Genomic DNA, 23,158 nt, shown 5'->3' with positions numbered 1-23,158 from the left:
TGTACTATGAAATAGTGATGTAAAATCCCATTTAAGTAGTTAACCAGTCAGCCCAGCCCCTCTCTGCAGTGGAGTCTGCAGGGCTGGAGCAGTCCTCCGCCCACGGCGGACGGGGAACTGCTCCAGCTCTCACCGGTGGACTAGGTAACCTTTCACATTCCTACTACGAATACCGATGGAAAGTTCATGTCATTAAATCTTCTGCAGAAATGGTCCTACATTGGCATTTTGTTTAATATATTTTTATGTTCCTTACCAACTGTTGACTTCTGCAGATATATTCATAGAAGATATATTTGGAATAATACTGCCTCTGTTGCATTTTCATGCTGCTGGAGTTCTGGAACTCCACTAACATTTCATAGCCAGTGAGTACAAAACCCCACTGTAAACTTGGATGAAGCTACCCCGCCCACTCACAAAGGCCATGTCTAACTGCCTCATAGTTTGGACTATGGGCGTGTGAATAGCAGTGCACACCAAAGTGCCCCAGTGTTACTTCTCTGTGTGGACACAGGATTCATGAACAAAAAGGTTCCTAGTTCTCATTAAAGAGGTCTATGTTACACACAAACTAGGAGCCTTTTAGTCTGTACCCATAGTGACCTTAGGAGGGGAGTTACAGTGTAAGTCCTTGGATGTACACAGCTGTTCACACCACCACTGTCCAACCTGCAGCCTTAGATCTGTGAATAAAACTAACATTTTGAACTTTCTTCTTGTGTTAACTACTGGATGACACAGCCCTCTATAAGCTAATATCTAGCCTGCTTTATTATTAAATGTAAGCGCTACCTTACTATATTATTTGTTTTAATTACTTGAACATAGTGTTCAGATTCTCAACATTGCTGTTAAAACTACCAGAGAATGACTTACTCCCTGAGCTCAGAAGTCAGTATTCATAACCTGTCACACAAGTTAGTGGTTGTCAGAAAGTTTCATAAAAGCTCATTTTGATTACAAGTTTTATTTAAAATATCATTTCTAGTTTATAAATAGTGAGAAATATTTGTCTACTATGCAAGTTTAACTACTCTGCTGAGGAAGACTCTGCCTAAGAGCAGCCTCTTTCATGTAAAGTTTCTGTGGCTTACCCTTCTTTCTTTCACTCCCCCCCCACCCTCCCTCGGCCGCTTTTTCAGCACAAGAATGTAGTGGTAGTTGCCATCAAAATAAAAATGTAAAATGACAAAATACCTGTTTGGGGTTTGAGCTCAATTTTATTTCTCCTTTTTCTGTCACCTCATTGTCCAATGTACCGTATAAGTAATCAGTAACAGTGGGAACTTCAAGAGCAAGGATGCTTAGTTATTGACTCAGTGAGAATTAGACATCTTACTCCTCTAAGCACTTCTGAAAACCTCATTCATAATAATGTCAAGGGTCTGATCTTACAAGTCCTCCTTAAAAGTCTCAGATGGGTATCTGAGTTAGTCTGTAAAACCCATTTCTTCAGATGAGCTTGTGTGGAGGAAAAAAAGGCGGGGCTCCCATTAAAATTCACAGGAGTCAACATGCATAAGGCTTATAGGACTAGACCATGCGTGTCCATTCCCTCCCAATGGACCTGATCCAAATCCATTGTAATCAATGAAAAGATTCTCCTTGACTTCAATGTTTTTTTAATCCCGCTCAGTAGCCTTGCCTAATAAATATAAATGCTAAGAGGCATTATCAAGTGTCCATCAAATCTCTTAGGGTATGTCTACACTACAAAGGGTATGTCTACTCATTCCTTTCCTTTGGTGTCCTCTAGTCCTTCTTTATGGGAACTAATGAAGAACTTTTCTGTATGCACCCTCTCCACCTCACTCATGCTTTTAGAGACCTCTATCCTGTCCCCCCTCTGTCTCCTCTTTTCTAAGCTGAAAAGTCCCAGTCTCTTTAGCCTCTCTTCATATGGGTCATGTTTCCAACCCCTGATCATTTTAGTTGCCCTCCCCTCTCCCAGCCTCTCTCTTCCCCTCTCCCACCTCCTTTTCCCAGTCTCCCCCAGTTTTGTTCAATAAAGACAGATTCCATTTTGGAAGACACGTTATCTTTATTTTGTACATCAAGAAGAGGGGCTAGGGAAGGGTAAGTGGAAGGAGGTGAGGGAGGAATGGGGCGCGAGCCCCTGATGGGGAGGACTGGGCTGGCTCTGCGGGCTTCTGGGGGTGGAAGCTCTCCTGCAGCCCCCGAATTGCTCCCTCTCCCCAGATGGCAGCCTGCGGCAAGTGCAGCTGGGCTGATGGCCGAGTGCTGTGATGTTCCCAGTGTGGGTAGTCCGGGCAATCCAAGCCAGGACTGCTTTGCAAGCGGGGCACCCCTGAGAACTGTCTGTCCGGGGTGGGGGTCAGGACCCTTTAAGCACAGCCCTCGGCTAGCCTGAGACAGCATCTCCACGCTCTAAGTTCTCCTCTGATGCCCTGCCGGCACTGCTTCCGGCCATCCTTAAGCCCGGTTCAGGGTCCACTTAATGTGGACATGATAGTTCGAATTAGCAAAATGCTAATTCGAACTAGTTTTTTAGTCTGGATCCGTTAGTTCGAATTAACTAATTCGAACTATGTTAGTTCGAATTAACGTTGTAGTGTAGACATACCCTTAGCTATTTCTGATCAAGTTCTGTTATGATTGCCCTCTCAGAATCTTTGCATTGATTTCAGTAGGGCCTGGTTTAGGCACTCGTGAAGTTACAGAATCTCCTGATAATTGATATGTCCGTGGTGGAACAAATGGTGGCAAGAGTCTTTAGGTGTATGTTTGGTGCATTTTAAGCCAGTAGGAATAAATGAAAGTGCCACTACCAAAGACCCACGTCTCGCCTGCCCATCTCCACCACAGCAGTACTTAATGATTTAATCCAGGAGTAATTGTACTCTTAGGGCTTGTCTATATGATGCATTAGTCCACACCAGTGGGGTGTAAATGTTAGTGCATACTAGTGTTGCATGCTAAATGGCGCATGTTGTCCCTGCACACCTACAGTAAAGCTCCCTTGGGTGTGTTAGTACTGTTTGAAATGACAATATATTATGTTAACACACACTAGTAAGTGTTTAGTTAACACCAGCAGGGTCCACATGGGTCTGGTGTACAATACTCTAATATGCTCTCTGGTGTGGACTAATGCATTCTGTACACAAGCCCTTTTGTTTCTTAAGTTGGTTAGATAGGACTTTGTTACTGCTTTTTATTTGTTTTTAAATTCAAAAGCAGGGCTTCCTGTGGACTTCAGGAGAAATCCTGAGTACAGTGGTGAGCCCCATTCCCTAGCTTCTTTGGTTCCTGGATTGGAAAACAGCTATGAAAGTGTGTATGTGATTCCGGAGGGATTCCTGTGCAGTTCCCCTCCCTTTTGCATTTTCATCCCTCAGCTGGTGAAAGAGGGGAGATGCATGAGCACAGATTTTGTATAATTATGGGGGTATTTTGCCTCATTTTCCCCATATTTTTAAATTTAGGGTTTTTTTTTATTTAAAAATGTTGTGGGGGAATAGGCATTCAATATCATCTCTAAAATAATTACTCAAATTTTGGGAAAGCAGCCTGCAACTTGCAGCTCAAACTAGGGATGTGAAAGTGTAACTATGTACGTGGTTAACTGATAAACCTGGGCTCATTGGTTAATGTGCACAGTTACATGCAGGCTCCTGGTATGCGAAGGGAGCTGACTTCAAAGCTGAATACCGGCATGCACTGGCTCCCTGGGAGCCTTTTCCCCCTCTCCCGGCACTGCCAGGGGGGAGCCATTACGCACAGGGAGATGGCTTAAAATCTGGCTCCCTGCATTCACCAGCTCACATGTAACCGTGTAACTGCTGAAAATTCCAGCAGTTACATAATAAAGTAATTAAATGTTTTTAACATCCCTATCTCAAACAAGCATCCACAAAAAAACAGCAAATAAAATCCAGCAGCAGGTCAGGCTGGATAAACTGGCTAGGTGGCAGTGATATAGTAGCAGGAGATATGTACAGATACAGTCTATTCCTGACTTCCGATCCCCACTGGAAGTAACTGCCTAAAGCAAAACCTTACAAGAATAAAAATGGCTGCTATGTCTTTGTTGTTTTATAGGTGCAGCGTGAGAGGTAAAGGCCATTGTTTGGATACTTCCTCTGTTTTTAATGTGGAGATGAATAAGTGCACTGCTACTCCAGGAAGCATGTGTAGACTGCGGTGCTGGATAGGCGCTGCTAATTCTGCTTCGTTTGAAGTCAGTAACAGGAAGACTTCCTATAGAAGCAGGATCAGGCTTCAAAAGTAGTTTGGCAAGCAAGACTACTCAATGAGGCATGCAGGAAGAAGCTTTGAATATATAACCCATAGTGGGTTGCCGTGTCAAAACCATATCTGCTCTTGGATCACTATGTTAAAAATACTATAAAACCTCAAATTTACCCTGCGAATTTTTCACATACCCCTTTTTGCCTGAGACATATTAGTACAAGTGAAATTTCAGGCCACTCGAGCAGTACGTGGTCAGATTAGCTGTCAGCTATTCATGCTACCGAAACAGTTTGGGAATACTGTCAAAAATATTTGAAATACCATTTACATTTTTTTTCAGTCTCTCTCACAGATAGTATTGAAATGATATCTGTTGAGTATTAATGTCTCACAAATCACCATAGCATTCATCCTTGGGGGAAGGGAAAAAGACGACTAGTGTACTTTGCACTTTGATGAAGAAAATGTAAGCTAATTCTACAGTTTCAGTCATGGGCAGTCGGTGAAGGCAGGGCTGGGCCAGCCCCACCTCCAGGCCCCACCCCTTCTGCCAGGCCCTGCCCATTCCCCACCCCCGGAGGTGAGGTGGTGGGCCACATGTGCTTCCCACTTCCAGCCATGGGGCGGGGAGCAGAGCAGGTGTGTGCTCGCTGCAGCATCCCCAGTTACGCAGCCTGGCCAAGCCCAGCCCAACCTTGGGGGAGGGAGGAGGCAGGGCATGCTGTGCCGCACAGTGTGGCCCCACTCTCCCTAACCACGGACCATGGGGGGAAGGAGGAGGGTGTGCTGCACCGAGCTGCCCAGCCTCTCCAGCAGTGGGAGGGCGGGGGCTGGGGGTAGCAACACTCTGCCCCCAGAACACTTACAGCAGGCATTCTGGGGACAGAGTGTGGGTAGGGCTATCCCTAGCGGTTTGGGAAGGCAGAGCCTTCCCCCGCCTTACATACCTGAGGCCCATGGTTCCAGTGATTTGTTAATATATAAATACTCAATGGCTCTGCAGAGCTGATGCTTATTCTCTACAGCAAATTCACAGAATGAAAATATAGGAGCTACTCTTTACCCTCCAGGTCTTCTGTAAATGTTTATCGGTATGCAACAGCATTAAACGTAAATATTCTAAAAGTTGTTCAAGCTCTGTTTTTAATATATATTTTTTTTATTTTTACAGGAAATTATTTGCCAGAAGAATAATGTAAGTAGGAGTTTTTTTAATTTAATTAAAATTTTGATTTCTGCCCCACTTAACATTATTTAGACTGTCCTGTTTTCTTCCTGGATCATTTAATATTGTCCTTTGTGTTTCCTATTATAATTATTTACATCTTTGTTAAACTGCAATTCCAAATGCATGCACTCCCTGCAGCAAACCATATACATCATTTCATAAACCTGTTGCTAGGTAGCATGCTCACCTCTCTCTCTTTTCTTTACCCTTTCTCTCAGTCTCTCTCTCATTTTATTTCACACACGCCCTTTTTCTGTGATGCAATGTTTTTGTTTGCTTTTCTTTGTCTCTTCCCCCTAATTTCTTCTTTCTGTCTTTGGGTTTTCTTCTCCAGATCTGGTTTAAGCACCTGCAGTATTGTTCTTCTTTGTGTAAAAACTGTATGCAGTATGTGCACAATTCCACACGCATTGTGTGTGTCCCTGTCTCACATATATAACCCACACATCTAGTGGGGGTGGTTCACTGTCCCTTGTAGTAGCACTTATTCTTATCTCTCGCTATAAGTGGGCTGAGTGAGCTCTACAACCTAAGCTGAGAGCCAGCTGGCTTTATAGCTCAAGCGGTAGAGGCCCCTTCACGGAGGTCCCAGGTTTGAATCTGCCTGGTGGCGCTTACACATGTTTCAATTCACTCAACTACCAGCCACTTGCTATGTGCATTCCTACGCAAAGACTGGGACTTTCACTTTATCTTTTCACAGGACATATATGTTACAATTACAGAGCACCTTGTAGTGACTCTTGCTTCCTACAACAGCAGTTGACATTATCTGGAACTGTTGTTGCAGAGTAAAAGATTGTTCTCTGCTGCCATGGATACATCAGCACAGACCTGCCATGGGTGGGCCAGGTCTGATTTATCTGATGTTGCTCAGTACAGGTTGAACCTTATAATCTAGTCTTCCCTCATTCGGCAATATGCATAGACCGGCATCTGTGGGTGCTGCGGGACTGGAGCACTCATGGGGAAAAGCTGGGGTCCCCGCACTCAGAAATTCCTCCTTTGCTCTCCCAGAGCTTCTGGAGTGCCACAAATAGCTAGTCTGAGGCATTCAAGCTTGGTGAGGGAGGGGGAGAAGTGGGGACCGAGGGATTCTTGGGGTAAGAGGTGGGGCGGCTCTAGAGGCCCATGGCGGGGGACTAGGAGCACAGCCCTGCAGCTGGGAGTGAGGACCAGGAGTGCAGCCATGGGTTTCTGCTGTGGGGCTTTGCTCCTGGCCCCTCACTGTGAGGCTCCACAGTCGCTCTGTCCGCTCTCTATCAGTGCTGCTGACCCCTCTGCTGCTGTTGGATCAGAGCCCTGCAGCTGGCAGGAGCAGAAGATCTGGCATTGAACTCCCGTGGTCTGGCAGATTTCCTGGTTCAGGACTCAAGGATGCTAGACTAGGGAGATACACCCTATACAAAGCTGTGAACAGACTTGCTTGCCCTGTGGCATTGCCAGATGAATAATGTGTGTAGTAGGTGGACAATAGTTAGTATGGGCAACAAGCTAAACTGATCATATGCTAATTTTACAATACTAAATTCATTATATGTTTCAGTTTAACAGCTTGATTTGCTGCTGAATGTTTCCAGTGCTTCCTTGCGTTCCATTTACATTCCAGCGATGGAAATGGAATGCACCAGTAGAGAACTGTCAATGAAAGGGTTAAATTGGGTTAATTCAAGAACGTTTGGTTCATGAATAGTGTTTTTCTTCTGGGTCTTTGGGGGCTGTATTAGTTCGCTGAATGGGGAAGGGAAATCTGGTGAGATTGTCCTAGAGACAAGGTGAGGAGACTGCAGAATGTTTTCTTAAAAGGCCTGTGGTACTGTTATCCCTTGAATTCCATTGAAGTGACTAGGAATTGAGTGCTGGAAACGGGCAGTTCCTCTGATATTCTGGCGTTGTGGGTGCCAGCCATTGAAGCTCTATACATTTCTGCAACTCAGTGAGTATCCATTCATTTCCTGGAATTGCCCTGTAAATCCTCTTTTCCTTAGGTTGTAGTCAAACTGTCCCTGGGAGCCTGAGAGGATAGCCAGGTTTTAGGCCATTAATTTTTGTAACATTATTGACACCAAAATAAGGTTCAAAACTCTGTCTTCATTTACACCCATTTCATCATGTGTACTTGAGCAGGCTTTCCTGATTAAATTACATGGTGTGTAATCTTAAGAATTTTCCAATTTTGCATCAGAGGATAGATAAACCTTTCTCAGTAGCTACAATTTTCCTTTGTATTTTTCTATATTTATCACAAATATTTTGAGAGAGATCCGTTTTCAATTACTGCAAACACTGTAATACCTTTTCAGGTACCTAAATTAATTTGTCAGACAATTGATATAGTTTCTAAGAGGACTTATAGAAAGCAATGTAGAATTTGGCCCTACCTCTGAACTTAAGGTAGTGATAATTTTCTATTAACAAACTGAAAAGAATGACAGGTAAACATTTTCTTTTAATTTCTTGTAATTATGCTCGTGTAGGCATTCTGAGAATTGATGACATAACTGTGACAAACCGGTCTTCCCACATCTTCCAGAGGAAAAATGGACTAAATTAATCTTTTAGGCCTTTAAAAATAAGGATAGGCTTGACAGCAATGACACTTCTGCTGTGAATTAAATTGCAGCACTTAGCTTTTACAAGAATATTTAAAAAGACAAACATTTTAGTAAAGAGCTGATTGTCCTTGATATGAAAAGGCAAATGGAGGAAGCCTAACTACCAGGAAATGAACAAGCAGTATCACAGAGAGTATTCTAATGTGGAAACAGTGCCTTTTAATTTGTTTGTATAAGAGTTGCTGAGTCTTAGTAAGAGGCTTAGTAACTTGACATTACCACTATGATTAAGAAATGCTCTGTTTTATATCTAAATTGGAAGGGGGAATGGTGGAATTGTCATCAACCCCACGCCCCCACAAGTTTCTGTAAATTCTATATAAAATGCATCATTTGTGGGTTATTGATGTTACCTGGGTGTGCTTAGAAACCACTTTCTTGTGAGGAAACAAATCCTAATACAGTAAACTTCCAATAATCCGGCACCTTTAGGACCCAGGGGGTACTGGATTATCAAATATGCCGGACTATTGGAAGGGGGGGGGCTATGAGGGGTCTGGGGTGGTGGTGGGGGATGCTACCCCAGACCCCTCATATCCCCCCTTTCCGATAGTCCGGCTCTGCCCAGGCGTCCCCGATTCAGCCGCTGCTGGTCCGTTTCAGTAGCAGCTGAATTGGGGATGCCTGGGGCAGAGCAGCTGGGGTGCTGCTGGGTTGGTCCCGCAGCGTTGAGGGGCGGGCGCTAAGGGGCCAACCCTGCAGCACCCCAGCTGCTCTGCCCCGGGCTTCCTGGAATCAGCCGCTGGTCAGTTTCAGCAGCGGCTGCCTTGGGGATGCCTGGGACAGAGCAACTGGGGTGCTGCTGGGTTGCCCGATTCAGCTGCTGAAACTGACCAGCGGCTGACTGGGGGAAGCTGGGGGCAGAGCAGTGGCTGAAACTTACCATTGGCTGACTTTGGGAAGCTCGGGGTAGAGCACCCCAGCTGGCTACCGGCCCTGCTTCTGGGGACTATTGAATAGTTGTGTAACTGATAACATTTTATGTAGTTACCTAACTATTTAATTACATGTTATCTAACATCCCTAATACTTATTCTGTATATTGTAATAACATTAGTAACAAAGATGTTTTGGCAGGCAAGAACTATTTTGATGTTTGTGAATTTAAGCATGATTTTTGCTGTTACCTGTTCTTTGAGATCAAATTGGCAGCCACCAGAGTCATTCTGAAATTCTTATGAAGAGGAATGCTGTTTGTTTTGGGTTTTTTTAAAATGTTTGCATAAAGGCTATGTTGTATGGATGCACTTTGCTTATGTCAGCTAGTCAGTTTCTATTTAATTCAGTCCCCTATTACTTACTGTGATGGATAGGAGCAATACAGTGCTGAAATTTAAATTGTAAAGTTATACCTGCTGCCTGCTCTCTTTGTGTGAATTCTAAGTTAGGAGTGGGAGGAAGCAAAATGAAGTAATAAGATAGAATTACCATGCCTACAAGAAATGTTGGGCATGGGAAAGGATTGGGCCTTGAAGTATGGATCAGTATGGATTGTGAGTAGATAGAGAAATGTATGTTTAGTCGCAATCAGGGAATTTTTCTTTGTTTTGTTGTTTGATTAAGCTTATTTGTGTGAGATCAAGGTGTTCTCCCTTCCCCCATTCACTATACCTAAGCTGTGCCAGAGATGATATTTTTTTCTCTGTGTTTTAATCTGCTCTTTTCTCAGTTACTTTGTCACAGCCAGCAACTAAGTATGCTTTATCACAGGGCTACTCAACTTTGGAAACCCCGGGGACCACAATGATAGTTGCAGCACATGATGAAGGCCACAACTTAAGTTATATGCAAATAGCTTCTTTCACACTGACAGGCATGAATACAAAGATTAAGGCAAGACTACACAACACACAGGCACCATTTAAGTCAGTTCTGCTGATATTAATAAAATGCAACATTTACCCGATTTCCACCCATATGACAGCACTTTTAATGAGCAAGGACAGTCCAGGAATTTAACTACTAAAACACATCAACAGAAGACCATTATATTGACTACTTTTTTGCAGGCCGCATGTTGAGCCCATGTAAATCCAAATCCTGGCAAATGGGTTGCAGGCCGCGTGTTGAGTAGCCCTGCTTTATCAAGTATATCTTTTTTGTTTTGTTTTGTTAATAAAAATCACATTTTTAAGGCAATGATTTGATTCTTGTGTCCTGGAAGGTAACAGATCTGTGTATGTGTGCCTGCCTAGGCTAAGAGGTCAGCGACTATAGTGCAGTGTGTGTGTGTGTGTGTGTGTGTGTGTGTGTGTGTGTGTGTGTGTGTGTTTTAAATTTCAAGATCTCTTGTGGGAGAAGAGCTTGGGGTACTCCTCTGGAAGAAGTTCACGTGATTTTTCCTGGGTTGTAAAAGGAGGAGTTGGTATTTGATGGTGGCATCCTATCTCCCAGGGCCAGGGACTCTGTGACCTTGGGGAGCTTTTGTAAACAGAAGCCTATAGAGGCAAGCTTTTTAAGGTCTTTTGTGGGCTCTCACTTTCTGCACTTGGAGTGCCAAAGTGGGGAACAACCCTGACACTTGCTTTTTACTTATTGGGACAAATAGGTGTAGTTCTAGTTAATGGCAATATGAGTGACTTTTATTTCAGTTCTAATTGGAATATGTGAAAAGTTAATGTGAATGTGACGTGGGTATTTTGAGCCAAACAAAGCTTTAGTTATGTAAATGTTTACTTAATTGTCCAGTATTTTTAATCCAACAGTGTTTTCTTACCCAAATTCTTGAAATAGCTCCAGGATAAAGACAGGACTCATTGAGCATCCCATATGTTTTAAGCTCTCTTCTTACACTATATCGGAGCAATACATAATTCCATCAGTTTTCATTAGAGAAGTAAACATGTTAAAACATTATTTGATTGTGTAACTGATAGAATTTCTGTTGGTTACATGGTTAATCACAGCTTCTGGGGCTCCTGGTCCTGTGGGGCTTCTGGGGCTGCAAGGGCTGGTGCTCCTGGATTTCAGAGCTGCCAGCGTTCCTATGAAGAGTGTAAGTGGTGCTGGTAACCAATGAGTGTAAGCTTATCTGTTAACTGGCTACCTGGTTACACTCATACGGCCCTTGTGTGTGTGTGTGTGTGTGTGTGTGTGTGTGTGTACACACACACACACACACACACACACACACACACACACAAAAATAATTATTGGACTGATCACATCTAAGATCAGTACAGCATGCAGAGGAGAACAATCTCTGACACAAATGAGGGTTCGTCATCTCCCAGCTAGTCACTGTGCTTCAGCATGGCAGTGTGGAAAGGAGGGGAACAGAGCACCCTGACTGCAGCCCACTCCGCACTCCTGAGTGCCACGGCTGGGAGTTGGGCTCGGGGGAGTGCAGCGGGCTGGAGCCGGGGTGCCCTGCTTCCTACTGCAGCAATGAATGCTGGGGGAAGAGGGAGTCTTTCTCTAATCCCTAGGGGGTTGTGGTGTTCGGGGGAGGATGCTTGGAGGAAGAGGTGAAATGGGGGCAAGAGGGGTCAGATCAGGGTGGGAAGCAGTAGAATGGAGCCAGAGGCAGGGCTTAGGGAAGGGGGTGGAGTGAGGGTGGGGTGGGGACAGAGCAGCAGTAGGAAGAGGTGAGGCGGGGCAGAGTCTGGGTCAGAGGGGTGATTTCCCGGCTCCACACTCTCCTGGGGATGGTGCTGTTCAGGGTGCAGAAGGGGGCTCTGGGCTGGGGCAGGGGATTGGGGTGTGGGAGGGTGAGGGCTTTGGCTGTGGGTAAGGGCATGGGAGTGGGACCAGAGATGAAGGTTTCAAGGTGTGGGAGAGGGCCTTGGGTTGGAGCAGGGGATGAGGTGAGGGTTCTGGATGGGGGTGCAGGTTCTAGGAAGCAGCTGGGGATGAGAGGTTTGAGGTGCAGGAGGTGGCTAAGGGCAGGTATTTGGGGGTGTGTGTGAGGAGGTGCAGGCTCTCGGAGGGAATTTGTGTGGGAGGAGATTCCTGACTGGGGTCAGGGTTGAGATGCAAGAGGAGGTTCAGAGTGTGGGGTCCCAGTGGTGCTTACCATGCTCCCAGGAAGCAGCCACCAAGTCCCTGTGGCCCCTAACCAGAGGGAACCTCCATGCTGGACTTTTAACGGCCCAGTTGGCTATGTTGACCAGAGCCCCCAGGGTTCTGGGGGAAGAGCTTTAATCCCCCATACCTTCATTAAAGGGTGCCTGGGACAGGGTGTGAGAGGCTTGGGGCTGTGGCAGTGCCGGTGGGGAGGGGCGGGATGCCCCCAGCCAGCCCCTTTCACCTGCCTGGTGATTCTGTCTCTTTTCTGTATGGTTTTATGAGAAGCCATCCCATTCCAGGGATACCTCAATCTCCTGGCACAACCAAACACTTACCTTGTTTTAAGTTATGATAAGAGGAATCTGTATAACGAATTTGGTGGTCCTAGCTCTTACCATTTAGGAGGAGTTATTGGACAGAGTCAGACAGATTAACTCAAATATGTAGTAGATTTCAGACAGTTTAAGTTGAATAGTTTACTTTGCTTTTGTGAATGTTTGTTTTTAGCAGGAATGTGTGTGAATATGTTTGCTTGCTTTATTATTCAATTCACAATTATATTTGTGCAAAACAGTTAATTCAGGATTGGGTTCTTAAGAACCGTTGATAAAAATTTCATGAAAAGCCCTCACATACACTAAAGAAAGAGCAGCTTTCCTGTTTGCAGAGTTATAAAAGGGTTAAGTACTCTCTTTCTGGAGAGGGTCAAAGAATCATAGCAGAATGAGCTTTTGAGCATTGTGAGTTTCAAAAGCTCAAAAACATCCTTTTCCAGCGTTGTTTATGTAAGAACTCTGCTTGACAATGTCCCAAAGGACTCAGAATCTTCTCCACAAGCTAGTCACAATTTTTTTTTTAACAGAAAAACCTCTGATTAAACATCAGGAAGTATAATACTCTTAGAATAAATCACCAACTACATATGCCTTAGAAAAAACATTAACTAGGAGTAGGATGTACCTTCAGTTCCCGTGTTGGCTGTAGGCCAATTGCTGTCTTTCCTTCTCCCGTAACTGGAGCAAAGGGAGGGGAGGTTAACTGTTATGCCTGGCTTACCTCTTTTTCCTCTCCATTTGTGAATATAGCTGTTGGGCTAATGCATCCCATCTCTCTAGCAGGGTGCACCAATAGCGTTAGGGATGTGACTGCACTGCAGTCTCTGGGTATGACTGTAGCTACACAGTGGTTGCAGTAAGGGTGCAGCGGCGAAGGCTTCAGCCACCTAAGTAATTATCCAGGATACCAGGAGGTCCTGGATAGCCTGCACTGAGTCATGTTGCTATGGCTTTGAAGCTCTTGTGTACCTGAGCTATCTAGATCAATACTAGGTTGGGTATGTCGACACAAGGTGTAGTCACACCCCACGACTGCAGTGCAGTGTCTTACGCTAGTTGGCTAAGTCTGTACTGCAAGCCTCTTGTAGAAGAGCAAATGCAAATGGAGCACTCATTTGCATTTCCTTTCTTTTGCGCAAGAGGTTTTTGTGCAAAAAAGCGTTGTGTAGACAGTGCTTTTTTGCACAAAAACCCCCTTTTGCGCAAGAGCTGTTCTTCCTCTTTCCCTCTGTGGGGTGAGGAGGAGGCAGGAGCACCAGAGGATCACTGAATAGAGATGATAATTTTAGAAAGCAGTGTGGTCTGGCTGTTTGCTTATTAATCCAGGTGCACTTCTGGTTCAGCCATTGATCTGTCAGTGACATAGGGAAGGTCACCTCACCTGTTTGTCTATTTCCCATTCCCTCTTTTGTCTCTCTGATCTGTTTAGATTATAAACTGCTTGAGGAGTAAGGCCTGTCTCAGAACATGTTTGTACAGTGCCTCCCACCATGAGACCCCACCTGGAAAATATTCAGTACTAATAATAATGTCTTGGATGCTTTTTCAGAAACTCAGGCTAGACAGTCAGTCTCTCTCTTAGGGTTTTCTTGAGTCCACCACCATCGTACCACGTGCCTTTATGCCATTTCTGAAAATAATGAGCTAAATTTTCAAAAATAATTTCCAAAAAGGTGTTTACAAACCAGAGTTTAGATACACAACATACAGATTTATAGACAAGACCAGCAATGTAATGTTCAGTCTTTCATGTACAAATACATGTTTTGTGTTTAATTCATATTGTGTGTATGCTAGGGATGTGAAAGTGTAACCGGCTACATGGTTAATCGATGAGCCTGGGCTCTTCGGTTAACCTTTACGGTTACATGCAGGCTCCTGCTACGCGCAGAGAGACGGCTTAAAAGCCAGCTCCCAGCACGCACCTGCTCCCAAGGAGCTGCTTTTTCTCTCTCCTCCCCCCTCCACCCCTGCCACTGAGCAGCAGGAAACTGACTGCTCCCCACTTTGCTCTTTTCCGCATGTAACTGTGTAAGCTCTGACATTTTCAGTGGTTATACATTTACATAATTAATCATATTTTAACATTCCTAGTCTATGTACATTTGGTTGGTGGATATAACTATAGCTCCAGAGTTTGAAAGTTTTGGGAAAGCTGGGCACAAGCCAACGATATTCATTTTAGTAGAGCTAAATATAAATGTATACGTCTAGAAACACAGTATATAGGCCAGGATATAGGCCAGGAACATGATCCCTCATACTCCCAAATCTTTATCAGAGTCGCTACTTCCCAGGATAATCTGCTGAACATGTACTTCCAGTGTGACATTGCGGCCAAAAGGATTAACTCAATACAGATAAACAGGGACATATTGAGTAGGAATAGAGAGACTCTTTTTCTTTTATGTTGGTCAATCATGTGACCATTGCTGGAATATTGTGTCCAGTTCAAGGAAGATATGGATAAATTGGAGAGGGTTTAGAGAAGAGCCACTACAGAAACATGTAAGTATTAGGAAACATGCATTATAGACAGATGCTGATATTTAAGGAGCTCAATCTTTTTAGCTCACCAAAGAGAAGGTTAAGGGGTGATTGATTACAGTCTATAAGTATCTACATGGGGAACAAATATTTGTTAATAGGGTCTTCAGTCTAGCAAAGAGAAGTGTAACATGATCTAGTGGCTGGAAGTTGAAGCTAGACATATTGAGGCTGGAAAAAGATATAAATGCTTAACAGTGAGAGTTACTTTAGAAGAACTTACCATTACCAAGGGTCATGGTGGATTCTCTGCCCCTGGCAATTTCAAAATCCAGATTAGATGATTTTCTAACAGATTTGCTCTAGGAATTCTTTTGGAGAAGTCTGTGGCCTGTGTTGTTTAGGAAGTGAGACTGGATGATCCCTTCTGACTTTGGAATCTATGATCCATGAAAACTGAGCAGGTGTGTGTGAGCTGACATCTTCCCTTCCATTGCTGAAGGAGAGTGGGTTGGCCTGTGGACCACTAAACCCTGAAAATAATTTGAGGCTCAAAATTGCAGGAACTCGTGCAGTTTACTTCTCAAAGTGGCCCTGGTACTTTGAAATCCAATTCACTAGTTAAAGGAATACAAATTTGAAGTGACATCTTGATCCCATTGGAGTCCTTTAGTGTGCTTCATAAATGCAGATATTCACTGGGCTTAGGATGCTCACATGTTCCTTTGGTGCATGTAGCATGCAGCAGTAGTTCTCAGTCAGTGGTCTGAAGCTCCCTGGGGGGGCCATGAGCTCTTTCGGGGGATGCCACAAGGCTCCATGACTAGAACCTAGTACCTCCAGCCCTTGGCTGAAGCTGGGATTGATGTGGGGGCTGAAGCAAGGAGCTCTAGCACCCTCTTTTCCTACTTTGAAGCTGAGTGCTGTGGGGCAGGAGCCCTGAGTCCACGGGCGGAATTGGGTGTGCACAAGGGTCTTGGCCCCTGAAGCTACAAACTGGGGCAGTCCTTAGGGGGCAGCTCGTCCCTCCTCTCCTCCCACCTCTCTTCAGAACCTGTCCTCTGACCAGGTTCTAAGTGGGAAGCCAGAGCCAGCCAGTGCAGGGGAGCTGCTCCTCTGGTGCCATGGATCAGGTAGCAGTAGCATTTCCCCATCTGCTACTGGTGTCTGGGGCTGGTGACCAGGGTTGCAGCAGCTCCTCAGCTCCCAGGCCCCTTTGACTGCTCATGCAGCTAATAAAAGCTGCCGGGGAAGGGGGGACACCTGGCTCCAGGAGCAGCCACTGCAGAGAAAGCCCTCTCAACAGACATCCCCTGCCTATTCCTCTACCTGCACCTTGAGCAACCCCTGCCTGCACACACCCTCTAGGTACCCCCCCTCCTTGCATCTTGAGGGGCTCTCAGACTTTTTAAGAGGAGTTCTTCCTTTGAATGATATTTTTTTTGGTTGTGGCCCCCCACGACCCAAACATGTGGGTGGCCTGCTCTGAGGTGAATTGGGGGTGAGGTGGGGCTCCCTCTCTGGACCCCACTTTTCGGAGCTGGCCCAAGCCCTGCAGGCCCTTGCCCCCCTCAAATAGAAGTCAAATTATTCCTATGGTGAAAGGTCTTCCTAATTCCCTCTTTCCTCCTTCCTTCCCCTGCTGCGTCCTGGAGGTTTTATAGCCTGTAGAGGGACATCTCAGAAAGAAAAAAAAAATGGGAACCCCTGACATACAGTACACATTCTGCACACTGGTATTACTATAAGGAGCCTCCTCTTCAACTTGGAGGGCAAATTTAGGTGCATCGTCTGAAAAGTTGCTTTCATCCATTGATAAGGGTAGATACGCGAATGCCCATGTAGAGCAGCTGTTTCTAGAATGTGGTAACTCTTAAACATTACAGTATATAGATACTTTTTCTGACAAGAAAAATCAATGCTTGTAGGCACTGCTGGCAAATGGGTTTTGCAACACAGAAGGAAATTTGAATTCTTGATGTCAAAAGCTTAGTGGGCTTAACTATTTTTAGTAATTTTCCAGTCCATAGGAGGATTATTAGCATCACATAATTATCTCAAAAGAATGCAAATGGCTTGCAGTGTTCATGGCTTGCAACATCTGTGGGGCTGACTTAAACTGTGCACCAAGTCTGCCAAGGGTTGTAATGCTACCCTTTTAATAGAAGTAATTTTGAAAACAATCCATCTTACTTACCACTTTAGAATTAAGGTGACAGTCTGGGATGCATGGGGCATCCTGTCAGGCTACCAAAGTAGTTAGATTTTTTTTTAAGCTAATGAGTTGAGTGGTTTCCAGTCTTTTTTAGCACAAGATCATCTTTTTAAATTTAAGCCAATCTAGGATCCACCTGAAACCCATCTGCCCTTGCCCCACCTCATTCCCCACCCCTTCTTCAAAGCTCCACCCTGCTTAGTCTGTGAAGATGAAGTACAGGATATCTGCATCTCCCTGTTATGTCTTTCACACCCTGCACAGGAAGTAGGAGGCTCCCAGGAGGCAGCTCCAAGGGTAAGGGCAGGAGCAACATAGCGATGGGAGGAGGGGCAGCTGAAGTGCTGGAATTTGATAGCCTCCAGGTGAAACCAGTCAGGATCACCTGTCAGAGGCTCCAGGATCTACCGGTAGATCTTGATCTACTGATTGGTGACCGTTGCCTTAAAAAGACCCATTTTATGAAAACAATTGAGAAATCAAAAACAATATATTTGAGAGAGTCCTCATATTCCATCTGAAAATTAAACTGCATAATCCTAAATGATGTAGGCAAAATCCTCACCCAGCTGAAGTCAGTGGCAGAATTTCCATTGACTTCAATAGGGCCGGGATTTCACTCAGAATTATTTCTAACTTGCGGGTTAAGAATGAAATAACTCTTAACTGTTGCATCTTTTTTTCCCCACAGATGTGCACTGGTAACTACATATTTGTTCCATATATGATAACTCCACACAACAAGGTGTACTGCTGTGACAGCAGTTTTATGAAGGGACTAACAGAGCTAATGCAGCCCAGTTTTGAATTATTCCTTGGGCCAATATGTTTACCTTTGGTGGATCGCTTCATTCAACTTTTGAAGGTGGCACAGGCCACTTCAAGGTAAGAGCTCTCATATCCTGCCATGAAATACACACATACATTTTTATTGATGATAGGTTTCCTTGGGGAGGTGCAACGACTTATACTATCTTTTAACAATTCTATAGCATTTTCCATGGAATAATTTGAATTGAATGAAACTATTTTAAAAACTGTTGTTTTAACTATTTTAAAAAATACATTGATTTATTTCATTTATTCGTATTGTGTTATAAGCTTGTGGCCCCACTGTCCTAAGGTATTGCACAAATGGTTAATATAAGACAGTCCTTGCTCAAATGTCTAAAACAATTTGTTTAATTACAGCCAGTATTTCCGGGAGTCCATTCTTAATGATATCAGGAAAGCCCGCAACCGGTACGTGGGCAAAGAGCTAGCTGTAGAGCTGGCAAGGATACGACAGCGAGTGGATAATATTGAACTCTTGTCTGCAGACATTGTAATAAACTTGCTACTGTCCTACAGAGACATTCAGGTATGACCTAGCTGTTCAGAGATGATGTATTATTTCAGTTATTTTTCTTTTGCATTGTAAAAGGCATGCTGTTTTTACAGGGTGTGGTAAGCAAATTGGTTCATTAACAAAACAGTGCATTTGTTGCACGTATTATAGACCCTACAGGTTGGACCTCCCTGGTCTGTCACCTTTGGGACCTGACTAGTCCTGGGTGAGGGATTTTGCCGGACCAGGGGAATATATTTCTGCCCCCCTGCAACCAGTCCGTCCCCTCCAGCTTTGGCCCAGAAATCAGCCTCCCGGTTGGTTCCCCATCCCACCGCTGGCCCAGCTGCCTTGCTGATCCCCCCCCCTCCCCCCACCCCTCAACTTTCTCTGCTATGCTGGATAGCTCACCTCCAGTCCTGCTGCCCCGCTGGCCTCCCGCCCCCACTGCCACATACCTGGCAGCCCAGCTGTGCGGAACCGGGCACCTGGCCCTCCACCTTGACTCTCTGGTCTTGGAACACCTGTGGTCCTACTGGACCATGGATGTTGCCATACCAGAGAGTCCCGCTTTACAGAGGTTCAAGCTGTATTAAAATTAATGAAAAACCCATGTTGACTGATGCTTTCTTGCTTTATTTTTCAGTTATAGTGTGTACATCTCCTCACTTGTCAGCGGTTAATACAACCAGCAGTTTGTTGTTGTTGTATTATTATGGTTGTATTGCCTCTTTACACTTAATTATTTTTTTGATCATAGGTTAATGATGGTTTTTAAATTTACATCTGTAGATTAAGCGAGACTATCTTTTAAATTCATGAGCTTCTGCAAAAGCTGATGTAATAATCCTTTTTTTAGGGATTGAGGGACAAATATTAATAAAATTCAATTAGACAGTAACTTTCACTAAGAGCCTCAGGATATTTTATAATTCAAACACATCCACATAATCTGCCTGTCTTAATATAAAAGATAATACCGAGTTACCCTCTAAAGCTAATTTTACAGAAATGGGACAAGAAAAGCAAAAAGCTCTTGTTCCATGAAAGAATATATTAATCTATATTTATGTATTTCAGCACATGTGACTTTATTGATTTTTCACATTAAGCACTATGTTTCCTTTTAATAAAAGTGTGAGATCATCAGTCATAATATGAGATTGAATAAATGGAAATCCATAAAGTTTATTGTGAATTCATGCCAGCTCTTTCTGTATGAAATTGCAAATTGATAATTTACAAGCAGAGTTTATATAGATTTTTCTGGTATCAATCACTCAGCTTCTTTACTTTCCCCTTCTCTTTGAAGGATTATGATTCCATTGTGAAACTGGTAGAAACTTTAGAAAAGCTGCCTACCTTTGCCTTGGCCTCCCATGACCATGTGAAGTTTCATTATGCATTTGCACTAAACAGGTAAGAATATTTTTTTCTCTTCTGTGAAATAATCATCTGATTATTATTTTACTTCAAACTCTCCACAGGTCATGTTGATCCTATTGAAAGACCCCCTTCTAGGATTTTTTTTCTCACAGGCCTTAGTCTCATATTTTGCCGTAAGCATTTTCAGGGCTCTCTGAATTTTATCACCCAACTAAATTTCCCTCTCCTTCAAATTCCATTTTGCCCTTCTTTGTTCTTCCTCCTGCAGCATGGGAGTTCACTTTATCTTTCCATATGTATAAATCAGCATTTAACTTGGCTTTCTAAACCTGATTCTGAGCAAACAGAAAATGAGGTGGGACAAAAGCCAAATAAATGTTCCATAAAATGCATTCAAATTAATTAGCCAAATTTTGTCAGGGTGCAAAAGATGCAATGTGGCAGCAGTCAAATTGGTTTAGATATCATTTAAACACGAGATTTCCTATTGCCATGTCAGGAGACCGACTGATAAATGATGCTAATTGGATGCAAAAAGTAAAGCTCCTTAAGCAAAACAAAACATCAGACAGAAAATTGTCTTTTTTTAAAAATGTCTTTTAATTTCCCTTCCACTGTTTGCTAGCACATACATAATGTGCCATATATTGTGCTCAAATGTGACTCTTATGGGTTGAACAAGAACCAAAGAATCAGCCAGACACAAACCAAGTTTTTAAGAGTGTGTAGGTTGTAAAGGAAAGAACCAAAAGAAAAACATGAAGACCTTTACCTGTGGAGAGCAATGAAAGTATAAAATGGTTCCTTTCTCATCCCAAAATAATTCTGCTTTGTTTGTTTTGCTCATTGTCCTAAAAAGCACAAGTTATAGACAGCCAAACCGGTAAGACTGATAGCCTGCACTTGAGGAAACTAGAGGGGTATCTCGGCCAGTTCCCCCACTGAGAATGAACCATTATAAAATGGACCTCAGCCGGAAGTGATGAAGAGGCTTCACACACCCCTTTTTCACTTCACCCTAGTGGTGATCATAGGATGAGATGGGGAAGACTCTCAACGATTGGACAAATCCTGCTGCTGATTGGTCAAAACAGTGATGCAGCCATAGAGTGCCCAAAACCATCAATCAGAGACAAGAGCCTACAGCTCTTCACCACCTGTAAGCTGAGGAGAGGATGCACAAAACAAAAAAGGATACCAGCTGCTGTTCCATCCTGGATCTGCTTATGGAGTTTACAACAGCTGTAGAGCTATGGCTGTGCACTCAGTCTTGCTGACCGAAACAAAGGGGGAGACGGGCTGAAATTTGGAATAGGGCTGCATGGGAAATGGAGAATCTGTGTACCTTATATTCCGGCGTACAAGACGACCTCTGAAGTTAAAAAACATCCCCCAAAAATCGGGGGTCGTCTTGTACGCCGGATGCCCCGCCGCCGGAGCCCCTCCGCGGCTTTGAAAGCCTCGGGGGAAGCCGGTGGCGGGACATCCCAGGCGCGCATGGGCTGCCCGCCCGCCGGAGCCCCTCCGCAGCTTTGAAAGCCTCGGGGGAAGCCGGCGGGGGGGGGGGGGCATCCCAGGCGCGCATGGGCTGCCCCCCCACCGGAGCCCCTCCGCGGCTTTGAAAACCTCGGAGGGGCTCCGGCGGGGGGGCAGCCCATGCGCGCCTTGGATGCCCCCCCGCCGGCTTCCCCCGAGGCTTTCAAAGCCGCGGAGGGGCTCCGGCGGGGGGGGAGGGGGAAGCCCAGGCGCTCCTGGCGGCTTTGCTCCCGGTGCCTCTGGTCTGCTGGGGACCATCTCCAGCAGACCAGGGACACCAGGAGCAAAGGAGGCGGAGGGGCACTGGGGTATAAGATGAAACCCTATCTTTTAATTAAAAAGATAGGGGGTCGTCTTATACGCCCAGTCGCCCTATGCGCCGGAATAGTTTGTTTGTTTGTTTATTGGTTTTCTTACCAGTTCAACATAATTGTATAGCAGGGGTGGGGAATCTTTTTTGGGTCAGAAGACACTGACCCACAGAAAAATCAGTTGGGGGCAACACACAAGTGAAAAGCAAAGCAAAAAAATAAACAACAGCAGCCCTCACTGCTGTGGCCCCTGACTGAGAAAGACACTCACCAAATTCCTATTCCTCTCACACACCAGAGCTTAGGGAGGCCCAGCCTAATAGACTTTTTGCGGGGGGGAGGGGGAGGGGGAGCGGAGGGCGCTGGAGTGCCAGCACAGTCTCCCCCACCCCTGTTGTATAGGTTGGCTGACTGCGGAGTGGGTATAGCCTAATGTTCTTATGTGCTTCAGAAAGCTGTAATGTATTGTTTGCTGAAATGTGGTTCATTATTTTGCAGGTATTTTTTCTTCTTTGATCACATAGCAATCACTTAGTTCTGTTAAACATATCCTGTTGTGTAGCTTTTTTTTTTTTTTTTTTTTTGGAGTCACATTTCATGTGCTCTTCTGAGTACCATGGAAGAAATAGCTTTGGTGTCCTCTGTGAAATCCTATACTAAGCAGCTAGACTCTTGCTTCAAGAGTGGTTTGCGTTGCAGTGACAGTGTGCTTTCTGGCTAGCTCACCTTATCAGAAGTTTGCACAGCTGCCATAGAAATGGACCCTGTGTGAAAAATATTTGTCGATGTATTTTTATATTTGTTTTGGTTTTGTAGATTTGGCTCATGCAATTTGGAGAAGCCACTCAACACCTGCTTTGGCTTTTTTTTAAGTCCTAAAAATACAAGTCTAAATAATGAACATAAGAGAAGAGAAACTTGATAGGTTAGAATTAACCTTAATCCAATTTAAGTTTCATCCACAAGTCCAAAATCCTTAATATCTAAATGTCTAACATTGAGAAACAGTTCTGTGATGTGTGTGACTTTTGAGAATTATCTCTCTGATGTGAGAACAACATTTTGAAGGTCACTTGCAATAAGTCCTTATCTAGAAATCCAGGCAAAACTTGGAAATAATGTGACTTGCATGAATATTTCATAGCCCATTGCACCTGAAAGTCCAGAATGCTTTTTTTTCTTTCTCAGTTTTCTTCAGAGGCCTGGTTTCTTTCCTGAGCAAAAATCCCATCTTAGAGGTGAAGACCTTAAAAGAGATTGCATACTTTTGTAGTTAACAGACTGTTGAAGCAGTCTGTTTTGATCTGCATATGCTTTGCTTCAGACTCAGTAGCATTTGTAGTTAAAAACTAAACTGTGGTACAGCTGAAAGCATGATCTGCTTCCCTCTGTTGACCTCTGTGTTTGATACAAATCCCAACAAAACGGATTCAAAATGAGGATGCAGTTCACAAAGGAAAGAGTGTTCCTCTATTACATCTCCATTCAAGTA

At 44.2% G+C, this 23,158-nt stretch overlaps 1 protein-coding gene across 3 annotated transcripts in view; it reads left to right on the top strand.

Annotated features, from left to right (window-relative positions):
• The window catches only part of MAP3K5 (mitogen-activated protein kinase kinase kinase 5), a 155,954-nt gene that overhangs the window by 60,162 nt on the left and 72,634 nt on the right, over window positions 1-23,158 (top strand). For all 3 annotated transcript variants that reach the window (XM_075924257.2, XM_014580354.4, XM_075924258.2), the window contains exons 3-6: window positions 5,390-5,413; window positions 17,798-17,991; window positions 18,298-18,466; window positions 19,746-19,852. In XM_075924257.2, the coding sequence (XP_075780372.2) occupies window positions 5,390-5,413; window positions 17,798-17,991; window positions 18,298-18,466; window positions 19,746-19,852 (494 nt within the window). The remainder of the gene's footprint in view (window positions 1-5,389; window positions 5,414-17,797; window positions 17,992-18,297; window positions 18,467-19,745; window positions 19,853-23,158) is intronic.

Source organism: Pelodiscus sinensis, chromosome 3, assembly GCF_052426305.1.
Source record: "Pelodiscus sinensis isolate ZL-2025 chromosome 3, ASM5242630v1, whole genome shotgun sequence".
Lineage (NCBI taxonomy): Eukaryota > Metazoa > Chordata > Testudines > Trionychidae > Pelodiscus > Pelodiscus sinensis.
The sequence above is the reverse complement of the archived record's forward strand: the minus strand, read 5'-3'. Positions and strand labels throughout refer to the sequence as shown.